General features: G+C 37.9%; 1 protein-coding gene across 1 annotated transcript in view; it reads right to left on the reverse strand.

Moving 5' to 3' along the window:
- SLC13A1 (solute carrier family 13 member 1) overlaps positions 1 to 12141 on the reverse strand; it is a 76124-nt gene that overhangs the window by 13599 nt on the left and 50384 nt on the right. The window contains exons 8-10 of the mRNA XM_060020813.1: positions 6153 to 6272; positions 1817 to 1915; positions 1302 to 1403 (exon numbers count right to left, since the gene is read on the reverse strand). Of these exons, the coding sequence (XP_059876796.1) occupies positions 1302 to 1403; positions 1817 to 1915; positions 6153 to 6272 (321 nt within the window). The remainder of the gene's footprint in view (positions 1 to 1301; positions 1404 to 1816; positions 1916 to 6152; positions 6273 to 12141) is intronic.

Raw genomic sequence — 12141 nt, forward strand, 5'->3', positions numbered from 1 at the left:
GTCTAGGTCCTATTCCAAAACTATGAAGTTCGAATCAAACTATTAAATAATAGTTTGCTTTGAATAGCTTGCTTTGAATGATTGGATACTGCCTTTTGTTTTGACTTCTTGAGATGAAACGTTTTTGTCCTAATGGAAATAAAAAGTTTATAAAGCTGCAGCTGATCCTTTGAAACATGTACCACACTGCATTGCTGCACTTGTGTGCTCACTAGGAATTGGGACGCCGACTTGGCAGCTTTAAAAAAATGTTGGCAATGCCTACATAAGCAGAAGGCTCCTATGCAAGAATTTCTTCATTCCATGTGGGCAGAATAGATCTGACTCAAATGTTTTTGGTTTCTACCCCACTACATGGATTTTTGCTGGGGGATGTGAGACAGGAAGTTCAAATCAGAGATCTGCTGAATTTAGGATCCAGAGGACTTCAGTGAAAGCCAGATTTGGGAATGCGAATCTCAAAACCAAAGTATTTATATTGACATGTAGGATGGTCCTTAATTTAGAAAATTATGCTACAATCTTCCCCCTCACTTCACATGACTCAGCAATGTCTGCTGGGATATTAGACACTGAGAGATAAAATTAACTCTGACCCAGCTTCTAACATTAGTTTGTAAACTCAGTCTTATTGCTTACTCAGGATTTCCTTATTTATAAAATAGGGGCAGGATGGATTTATAGCGACTAATACAAAAATGGACATCAATAGAGGAAAAGACAAAATATGAACCAAATAAATAACCCTCCATAGAAATAAAAAAAAAAATAAGCCAGCAAAAATCACAGAATATGAATTCATATCAGGTTACTAAGAAGCATTGAGTGGCATTGAGTTCACATAATAAACAATTATACTGCACTTCCTGTGGGAAGAAGCGCAGCACTATTCTAATTAGCGCCATTTTACAGATGGAGAAACTGAGAGGTAAGTGACTTGCCCAAAGTAAGTGGAAGAGCCAGGAATGGAACCCAAGCAGTGTGGCTCCAAGGTCTATACTCCTGACCATTTTAAAACATGGCTTTCCTGCAATCATATTTCTAATTTTGTAAAGATGAAAATAGCCTTGTCTGAAGGAGACTTATCTTTAGTTACAGGGTAGTTTGGTTACCTTGTTTGCTGCCTTACCCTAGATTTCATTCCTTATCTTTTTTTTTTCCTGAAAAGATAAGAATTAAATCTTTTTGATGGAAAAGAAGAAAAAAAATCTTATACAGTTTTTAAGAGTTATAGGAACCACTTAGGAGAAAAGCTGAGTATAAAACAGGAAGTGTTGACAAACATAACATGTAATGCTTACTCTGAAAAAAGCACGGACCAACCAGACACAAACCCAGGATCTCGGGTGAACCATAGCAGGGCCATTACAATGAAGAGGACTAAGGTCACAATTTCTTGATACCTGTGGGAAAATTCCAATCCTTTCATTTATTTTTCTCAGTCAGGACATTTGTAGAAACTCCCTGAACTATTGTCAGAAGTAGTCTTAGCAGAACACTAAGCACTGTCAAAACTTGATGTATCAAGTATTTAAGAGAATCTGCAGTTTGAAAGGGGCTTTAGTCCTCTGTGGGCCTTTCAGTTTCTTGTCCTTCCACCTGGTAAGTTTTAGTTAGACAAGGTATGTATTTTATCATGTTGAGTTATATTCACAAAGGTTAGAACATTCAGGGCCCTTATCAGGTGTAATAAATACACTAAGACAATTGTGCACATATTTGCCTTTAAACAGATACTTGCAGTATAAGCAGCATCTCTGTGTTTGCTTGCTTGTGTGTGTGTGTGTGTGTGTGTGTGTGTGTGTGTGTAACTTACTTTATTGATCCAAGTTTTTGGTATTCTTGTTTAATAACCTCAGCACAAGCTTTTTGTTTGGCTGTTGCGGTTTTGCCACACTGTGCCATCTCCTTAAAGCTGAAAAGAATAATTAAGCCTGTTAAGCAAAGAATTCTCCCTTTATAGAAGATACTTGTGTCAAAGCGTCAGAAAATACAAATCTCCCTGCTAATAATAAAAAGCTGTGCTTTTTGCCTATACCCCTATCTCCTTCTTTGAATTTCTTCTCCCCTTTTTTCTGTTTTTCCCTGGTTTGCTTAATTTTCATTCCATATCTCCCATGACATCATCCACTGATCTCTTCCAAGTCCTTTTGCACCACTGGAATTTTGCCATGTACCACTCATCTCTAATTTAATACTTCATTATATACCTGATTGTTATATATTTTAATATATTTCTTAAGTATCTTTATTGTTAATTTTCTCACATGTATAAGTTTTATCTCACTAGTGAGGAAACAGATTATTAGAGGGCAGGGGCAGTATCATGGATTTTTTTTTTGGCCCAGTTATCTCTAAACACTGACATACACGGTAAATACTTGATTCATTCACTCAGTACCTCTGTCAAATTTATGAGATAGTTGGTTGCTAGATCCATCAATTTTCACAAAATATGCTAAACTCCAGTTATACACTAGGGCATAGAAGTCACATACACTGAAGATGAACAGAGTTCAAACTAGGTCTGTTCTCAGAACTAAAACCGATTCTATTAGTTGTTTTTTTTTTTTTTGAGTTTGTTTACTCCTTATATCCTAATAGCATCAACCAGATAATTTTCCAATTTACTTCTAATAGTAACTGTCAGTCTCTATTTCTTTTAGCTGCTTGTTTTAGTGACCCCTTTCTCCTGTGACTAATTTACCTATCCTGAAGTCCAGGGTCTTCCAAACCTTGAACATTTTTTTGTGAAGTGCTGCTCTAAACCTTGATTTAAAAAAAAAAAAAAAATCCCTCCAGAGGAAGAAACAAATGGGAAAATGGCCAGATTCTTATGGATTATCTCTTGGAATGTCTATGAGAAGCTCAGATAGATTATATGTTGGTATAGAAAGGACTTCTGGGTATATATCTAAAGACATTGACATGTAGATCTTGAAGAGATATCTGCATTCAAATATATCCATTGCAGCATTATTCACAACAGCCAAAATATGGAAACAACTCAAATGTCCATGGATGGACAAACGGATAAAGAAAAAGTGGTGGTATATACATACAATGGAATATTATTTACTTATAAAAAGGAATAAAAGCACTGATACATGCTACAATATGGATGGACCTGGAAGACATGATGCTGAATGAAATAAGTCAGACACAGAAAAACAAATACTGCATGAGCTCACTTATATGTGGAATCTAAAACAGTTAAACACATAGAAGTAGAGAGTAAAATGGTGATTGCCAGGGGCTAGGGTAAGGGGAAAATGGGGAGGTGTTGGCCAAAGTTTCAGTTATGCAAAATAAGTAAGTTCTGGAGATCTCTGTACAAAATAAAGCCTATGAAGAACAATACTGTATTATATACTTAAAAATTTGCTAAGAGGGTAGATCTTATACGAAGGGCGTTTACTACAAAAGGAAAAATGAAAAAAAACCCAAAAAGCAAAGGAGGTGGGAGGAAACTTTTGGAAGTGATGGATGAGTTTATGTCATTGATATTGATGATGGTTTCATGGGTGTATGTTTATCTCCAAACACAGTAAGTTTTGTGTACATTTAATAGCTACAGCTCTTTGTATGTCAGTCATACCTCAATAAAGCAGTTTTTTAAAAAAAGAAATCAGGGACATTTTCTTCTGTAAAATTGCTGGGGTAAACATTGATATTTTGGGGAGGGCAGCTATCACACAAAGACACATTTCATTTACTTATTTTTCTGTAACTCTGCTACTCAGATTTGTTTGGACTATTACTCCCTGTGAAGGATCAGAGTTTCCTCAATTCGTAAGTCATCCATCCTACATATTCATAATGACCCTCATGCACACACAACCCCCAGGGAACATGATTGGTTGTTGTGTTTAAGATCAATGAGGTAATACTTAATTTTTATAGCCTCAATTCAATTATGACTAGTGCCAGTCTTGAAGTTTTTCCCTTTGTCACAATATAAATCCTACCATTAAAAAAGAAACTGATCCATGGACTGCCTTGAGAACCATCTGTAGAATTAAAAAGTAGAGTTAAAGGAAAAGATGAGTCTCCTTAGAAACTGTTTTCTACCGAGTAGACTGCACATGTATTTTGTCACTTTGCTTGGGGATAATCAATAGTTAAGTCAAAAGCCATACTGGCTTTGCTACAAATGAAGGTTAATGCCTTCACCAAGGAGCTGATGAAGCGTATGACAATGCATCAACCTCTCCTTTTAAATAACTTCCGTGGCACTGATAGATGAGCTTCACTTCCCGAGTGGGTTGGGGTCATTTATGATGGGTGAGTTAACTGTGTTAACAGCCAACACGCTAATCAGAATGTATGGTGGCCTGCCAGGGGAGGGGCTAATAATTTCTGTTTGTCAATCTAAAACCTCTGGAGGTGAACACCCTGGCAGACTGAAAAGGACACTGAAGAATTAGCTGGAGCATGAAACTGTGCCATGTCTAACCAACAGTGGACCACAAGGGGACAGTTTCAACATGCTACTGATCATGATTTATGGACTTGGCCTAATATATGCACTTCACAGGATGTTTTTCCTCATAGAGAAACACATTTCAGTACATCTGCCCTTTATCTTCTTGATTTCTCCTTTTTAAGCGGTTGGCGACTTCAGAATAATGACAAGGGTTGCATACTTATTTTATAAAGTCATTATATGCAGCAAAAAAAAGAACAAAACAGCTGTGGGTCTGAGACTGGATGCTTTCTCTGTTGGTTTGGGATTCCTATCCCCTGCATTCTGCTTTGCTACCTGTACGATTGAATCGACCCGCAAAGGCTTGGATTTCCAGGAAAGGGCATTTAGTATGCAGCTAGCCTCTCCCCACTAATGCCCACCTGCTGAAGGCGGTGACATTCCACTCATTTGCTTCAGTAGGAGGACAACCTCACACTGCTCCCACAATCTGGACAAATAGATTTTTCAAAAACTCATCAGTACCATCTCCCCACTACTAACAAAATTGTGGCAGTTCTGGAGAAAAACCAGGAAGAGGAATGGAGAGAGAAGAATATCAGTCCTTACATGACTAAGCTTGGAAAATCTGGGCACAGGCATGGGGGGGAATACGACCTGATTGCAGTATTTTGCTGTTCAAAGGAAGTACAAAAAGCTGACTTCAGTCTCCCCTGCTTGGTGGATAACACGTTTTTTCATTCATAGGTCCTTGAAATTATTTAAATAAAACCCTATGAAAATGAAGTTGAATTTTTTGGGGTTTTTTTTTAGGGAAAAGAATACTCAAGGTTTGATATACAGCCCTTTCCCCTTTCTTTTGGAGTATTGTTATATATGGTGAATCTATGATGCAGCATTTTAGATTTTGCTGTGGAGCCCTGTATAATTTTAAGTGTTGGCTGTCATTTAAGTCATGTAACTCATTGGTACTTATGAACCACCAACTTCAGTCCCAGCCAAAGAAACACTTGCAAATTCTCCTTGAATGTATTTATTTGACATTTTCCAGCTCTTGATTGATCCGTGTTTCCTACCTTGACTTCTCTGTATTCAACTGGGGCCCATCCGTGTTAGAATTACAGCATTGAAAGTGATCTTGCTGATCTTCCGGTTAAATTCTATGGTATTTAGTTGAAGATACTGAGACTGAGAATGGATCAGGACTTGCAAAGATTACTCATCTGGCTTGTGGGCAGCCACAACTTTGTCCCTGGCCTCCCAATTCCCAATCCAATATTCTTTCGTTTTTCAAGGGCAAATCAATGTTGGTACTAGGATGAAGCAGGAAGCCCTGCATATTACAGTTTAAAGTAACTCGATAACCTGAGGAAATCCCCACATTAAACCAAGAGGAGGGACAAAACTTCTTAAAGTAACACTTTAAGAGTGTTACTTTAATGAGCTTCGTATGCCCTTCTGGTCTATTAATGTCTTAATGGGTTGGGATCAAAGGAGACCAAGATGGAATTTCTGTCTACAAACTCTCTTCCACAGTCAACACTGGTTAGGTGATATTCTAGAGGGTCCTTAATGTATGTATGTGTTCATACGTGTCCGTTTTGTGGATAAGAGAAATGCAGGAATGCAGCACTCGTGAAATAGGTGTAAAAGCCCTGAATGAGGGGCTGAGAACATGGAACCCAGACACCTTTATTTATCTGATTAACGTGGAATATGTACTCACTTGAATCCTAAGAAAAGCCACTGAAGCCAAATCCATGACAAGAGGAGAATAATAATAGCAGCCGGGAAGGACATCAGAAACCATGATCCAAAGTTGATGCAGTGACAATCAGGGTAGCGCCTGTGTGAAAATATGGAAACGTGTTCACAGAAGGAGTACAAGAGGAATCCTTTCTGATGGTCAGTGGGAAGCAGCACTTCCCGTCTTTCCTGTGCCACCAGCCAAGAAGGAAGATGTGGGAGGTATTCACCATTAAATACAGAAGTTAGTTTTACTCCTCACCTCTTGAGTCTGTAACTGCATAATTATTGCTGCTTCCCACAAAAACAAGAGTGGGCATGTTATAACTTTTGCTCCCTTTATTCAATCTATAAGGAAGTGTTTGTGAAGGAACCTACCACGGTACCTGCTACTCATGGAAATGCACAAGAAATAGGTATGCATGGGTGTGTGCGTTTTGTTGTTCATACTCAAATCATCAGTATATGAGTGAGGAAAGACAAATAAGCAGACTTGGGAACAGATGAGAATTAACTTAACAAAACTGAATGTGTCCATTACCATTTCGTCTTGTGAGCTGACATCCCAGACTCGGAAGGGACTCAGACCCCACCCGCGTTGTCTCTCAAAGCTGTTTCCCTCTCTGTTTCTTCTGCCCCAGAGCAACTGCAACCATCTTACCAGACATATTCTAGCCCTTTCTTCCTAGAATTAGACAGTGCTTTGGGGCTCAGTCAAACAGAATAAATCAGATAAAAATAATTAAAAGTCCTGTGGAAAACATCAACTTTTCCCTTTCTCTTTCCTAGTTATTTTCAGCTTTTTAGCTCACATAATAAGAAGAAGACAATAGCAACAAAAAAAGTTCAGGTACAAGCACAGTTTCTTTGGTAACCTCACATTCATTGTTTCAAAATGTCTAAATTTCATATAGTTACCTATTTTATGACTGTGTGGGGAAAAAAAGAAAATTTGAGAAACAGTTGTCTTTAAATTTTCTTCATGAAGCAGTAACAGAGTCAGAAATTGGAAAAGTACAGAATATAATACAGAAGTAATAAAAACACTGTTAACATTTTTTAAAATTATTTTTGAAATCACAAAATATAGAGAACTTTATAGAAATGACAGATTTTCAATATATATTTTTTCTATTTAAATCGTACCACTTAAAATTTAAGTGTATTTTGCCACTTAAAAAAGATCATGTAAATAAATGAGAAGATTCATGCTACATGCCTCAACATAAGCCAAATTTATTTATTTTAGAGCACTCCTTCTATTTTAGAATGGTTCCTAACAAATGCAAAGGCTGTTTTTAAAAAAACAAAATTAAGCTTTCAAACCTGCAGATTTCTAATGTTGTCTGCAATTTCTTTGAGCTGATCTCCCTGGGTCCTAGAGTTATTGGCAACTTGAGGATGATTCCATCTACTTTGAAGAGATCCTAGGATTAGCTTATATATTTATGCCATTAGAAAGTGACAAATGATAAGTAAAAATTGCTATAGAATACAGAGAATTGATGAATGGAAAAAAATGCTTTACCATGTCCATGAGGTTTTACTGAGAATTGCCTGCTTAAAAATAAATGTTGTTTTCAGTTGGAAAATAAAATAAGTGGGAAAAGGCTTAAGCTTTTCTCCCATCTGTTAGACTTGGATTACAGGTCAGTGGTCTATGTTATTTTGTTCAGCCTGAAGACATTGAGAAATGCTGCTTGGATTAGGTTCAAAACAATGCCCCAAACCCAATTTCATTTTTCACCATCTGTAGCTCATACCTAGAAATCAGGCTGCATTGTTCTCCCCACCCACTGCAGAGAGTCCTGTGAGATTTGACCTAAGAGGAGCTTTTCAAAATTTTTGTCTGGAGGGATAGGTCATTTAGAAAAAGGAAAGCTTAAAAAAGCTGAACTCGGGGGGGGGGGGGGGGGTTGTTTTGTTTGTTTTGTCTTTGTTTTTTAACTCAGTAGTAAGAAAGTAAACACCATGCAGGTGTAAATATTTTGAATGAAAGTGGAATGAGTGGCATACTCGGGGTTAGTTTCACTGTGGTAGTTCTTTTCCTACTTCCTCATATCCTGTAAGTGAAGGGACTGCAAGTATCTGCCTAAAGCAGATACAGATTTCTTCTATCATAAGTCTCCTAGTTTTGGGGATGTCGTAGCGAATTAGATGGACATAGTCCAGGCTCTCACAGTTTATATTAAATGAAGAACACAGGCAATAAACAAACAGGTAAGCATATAATGAATCAGAAAATAAAACAGAATAATATGATAAAAAGATATTAGGTGGAGGGAGAAATTTTACATAGTGTGACCAACAAAAGAGATAGTTGAGATGAGATCTAAATGGCAAGAAGGAGCCAGTCATGTAGATAACTGGGAAATAGCATTCCAGACAGAGGAAGTAGCAAGTACAAAGGCCCTGGGGTAGGAATGAGTTTGGAAGACCAGTGTGGCTGTGGGTAGTGAGCTAAGTTTACAGTCACATGAAATAAAGTCCAAGGAGTAGCCAATAGGGGTCAGATCATATATAACCTTGTAGGCCATCAGAAGGAATTTGGATTTTAATACTAATGCAATTAGGAGTAATTGGAACATAGTAAGTAAGCTAGTGACATGATCTAATTTAAAATCTATGTAAATTTATGAATTTCATAAAACATGTTAGCTAGGTGGATTGTCAAGATTGACCGTAACAAGAGTGGAAGTCAAGTGTGGTAGGCAGAGTTCCAAGGTGAACCCCAAGAATCCTGCCCCTGGTATATATGCTTAGTATATTCCTTTCTCCTTCTGTGTGGACAGAACTTGTAAACAGGGCAAGATTTTATTCCTGGGATTAGGTTCTTTTATGGCTAAAGTGAAAGGATTTTGCAGAGGTTCCCACAAATGGACTCCGAGTTAATCAAAAGGGAGATTATCTTGGGTGGGCCTGACTTACTCAAGGGAGCCCTTAAAAACGAGATTTTCCTGCTGGCCTAAAGAAGTGAGCTTCCATGTTGCCGAAGGAAGGGGCCACACGGCAAGAATCTAGGGGTAGCCTCTAGTTGCTGAGAGTGACCTTACGCCAATAGTCAGCTATAAAATGGGCACCTCAGTAATTCAAACACAGCGAATTGAATTCTCTCAACAGCCTGAATGAAGACCCTGAGCTTCTGTGGAGATTGCAGGCCCAGCTGACACCTTGATTTCAGCTCAGCAAAGGACCTGGCTAAGCTGTGCCTAGATGCCTGACCCACAGAAATTACGAGGTAATAAATTCATGCTGTTTTTCTTTTCTTATTTATTTATTTAAAAATTTTTATTTTTCAGCTTTTAAAAACATTTTAAAAACAGTGGAGTTGAGTAGATTTTAGCTTAATTTACATGAGTAGCAGTAAAGATGAAGAGAAGGCAATAAATTTTACAAATGTTTGGCATAAAATGTATGAAATTGGGAAAAGGTGCTATTCATTGAAATGAAGTCTGAGGGAAGAACAGGTTGGCAGAAGGAATGATGGATTAGGAAGCTGCTGTGGGCATGTTAATGTGAGATGTCCCTTAGTTTCCCAAGTGGCCATGGTGGATAGGCAGTTAGACAAATGAGTCTGGAATTGAGAGGGCAGGTTAGAGATGTAAAATTGGTGGTTACCCACATACAGGTGGATTTATAAACCATGGAAATGCGTGTGATAATTTCGGAAGTAAATGGAGGTGAGCGGAAGAGGAAATGCACCTGGGGCTCCCTATGTCTTAGAGGAATGAGCTAAGCGCATTTAATTCTAACAAAAATCCTGTGGGCAAAGCATTGTATTTTCATTTTACACCGAAAACACTGAGTCTCAGAAGGTTAAGTGGATCGCTCAAGGTCACAGAATGCAGTCAAGCTGGATATTTACACTCAGGACGAATGTTGAAAACACAACCTCTCTTCATTAAAGCCTAGTGTCCTCAACACCAGCTCCCAGGTGAAAAGAGAAAATTCCATATATATTGCAAAACATCCATAAGCTAGAATACAAACTTGATGTTTTAAGGACATTTTCGAACACCATATAGGAGTGATGGCGCCATAGGAGAGACATGCTTTGACCTAAAGCATGTATGTGCGTCAGTGTTGATATTTAGGAAGATGGTGTTGTTGATGCAGTTCTTATGCCCACGTACAAGATCACAAATCATACTAACGAAATACACAGTACTGGTCTTAAAAGAATGGGTGCGGTTGTGGACGTTTACAGCCTTGAAACAGATTTTGGCCATTAAGAGTGCAATCAGCTGGTATCCACGCTGATTATAGTCCTTTTGATTAATGACTGTTTTGATGATTTCTGAGTCAAAGTCACTTTTCAGTTTTGTATTTATGTACTTCCAGAGGTTTCTTTTGAAATATTAATTACTCGTTACTCATGAGCCAGGCTTAGATTTCTAATAGCAATGGCAAAAGTAGAAGCGGCAGCAACAGAAAATGGTTAGGGTTATTGACAATTTCCTACCTGCCAGGCTCTCTGCTAAGGGCCACGGATGCACTATGCCATTTCATCCTCATAATAATGTTATAAGTTCTAGTTTTGCCTCCATTTTACAGATGGAGAAACTGATGTTTGCAGCTAATACATGGCAAGACTGAAATCTGAACCAATGTCTAAGTCCAAACTCTGCAGTATCCAAATTTCTTCTCTATTATTTGCCAGAGAAATTCTTTCTTAGAAACACACATTGCTCTTTTCTGCAGGGGGGAATCATAGTAAGTTTTGAAAGTGGCTGTTGCTAGGTAACTGGTTAGCCTTCTTCCTCTGTGATTAATCAAGAACGGGGGTTCGGGAAGCGGGCTTTGAATTTAGTGTGCCTATAAACACATTTCTTTTACCATTTCTACGTTTGTGAAGCTATAATAGTTATTATTTAACGTAGAATTAGTGACTGTGCTAATCATTGATAATTCAGCTTCCTTCCAAGCTGTTTTGTATACCCACATCTTTCACTGCTGACACCTACAAGCTGAATAATATACTTTGATAATCAGCAAACTACAAAATTTTACTTGTGATATCTTCCATTCTTAATCTGATAGATTTGCCTTTTATGTTATTAATAGCTGTTGCATTTGTTAAGTGATATTGATGCATCAAAACTACTCTGTTATGAAAGCAGTAATTGTCCCTAATCATATTTCCCTTAATAACTTTATTTTAATATCAAAAGATTATTCAGTTACTTAGATGATTCCCAGGAACAGTCAGCACTTCATTTATGTCTTGGTACAGTTCAATGCAACCAACGTTTATTGATCACCTACCTGTGCCCCTTGTGGGCTAAAAGATGAAGAAGACAATAATTCATGAAGCCTTTAGAAGTTTGCAATCAGGGGTGGTAGTTGTGCATAAGACAACTTTTGTGGATAAGACAAATTTATAGAAATGTGAGTATAGTTTATGATAAGAGGAGATGGGAATGGAAGTTCTGGAGTAACCGAACAGAGTTTCAAATGATACAGCATCCACACAAGGAGAGAAAGAAATTGGCAGAATTGGCAGGTCTTTCAAGAACCAGAGTAGAAAGAAATGGGTTACTTACAGGGTGAGATTTATTAACAATAGTGTTAGGAAAGGAGGAGATTGGGTGATGACTAGAAGAGTCTATCAGTGGAGCAGAAGGGTCAGGTAGAGAGCATTGAGCAAGCAGGATTTCCCTAATGAGAAGACGAAACAAAGAATATTTCCAGAATGCCCTATTCCAAGGATTAGTCATAACTAATGGTGAATTAATCACAAGGCAGTCAGAATTCAGGTGTCACAGGTACTAGATTCAAAGATTAAGAACACAAGAAATTTCCTGCCTTCTGGCTGAGTTAGAGAATTGGCTTAGTCTTCTCAGTGTTGTTCTGAAAATCACTTTCTAAGCTATACATCAGCTTATGACAATGAGGGAGTGGTTCAGTCAAACTAGCCACATTCCCAGCTTTGCAACTCTTTCAAATAATACTTGTTATGTGTGCAGGTT

Source organism: Delphinus delphis, chromosome 9 (genome assembly GCF_949987515.2).
Source record: "Delphinus delphis chromosome 9, mDelDel1.2, whole genome shotgun sequence".
Classification (NCBI taxonomy): Eukaryota; Metazoa; Chordata; class Mammalia; order Artiodactyla; family Delphinidae; genus Delphinus; species Delphinus delphis.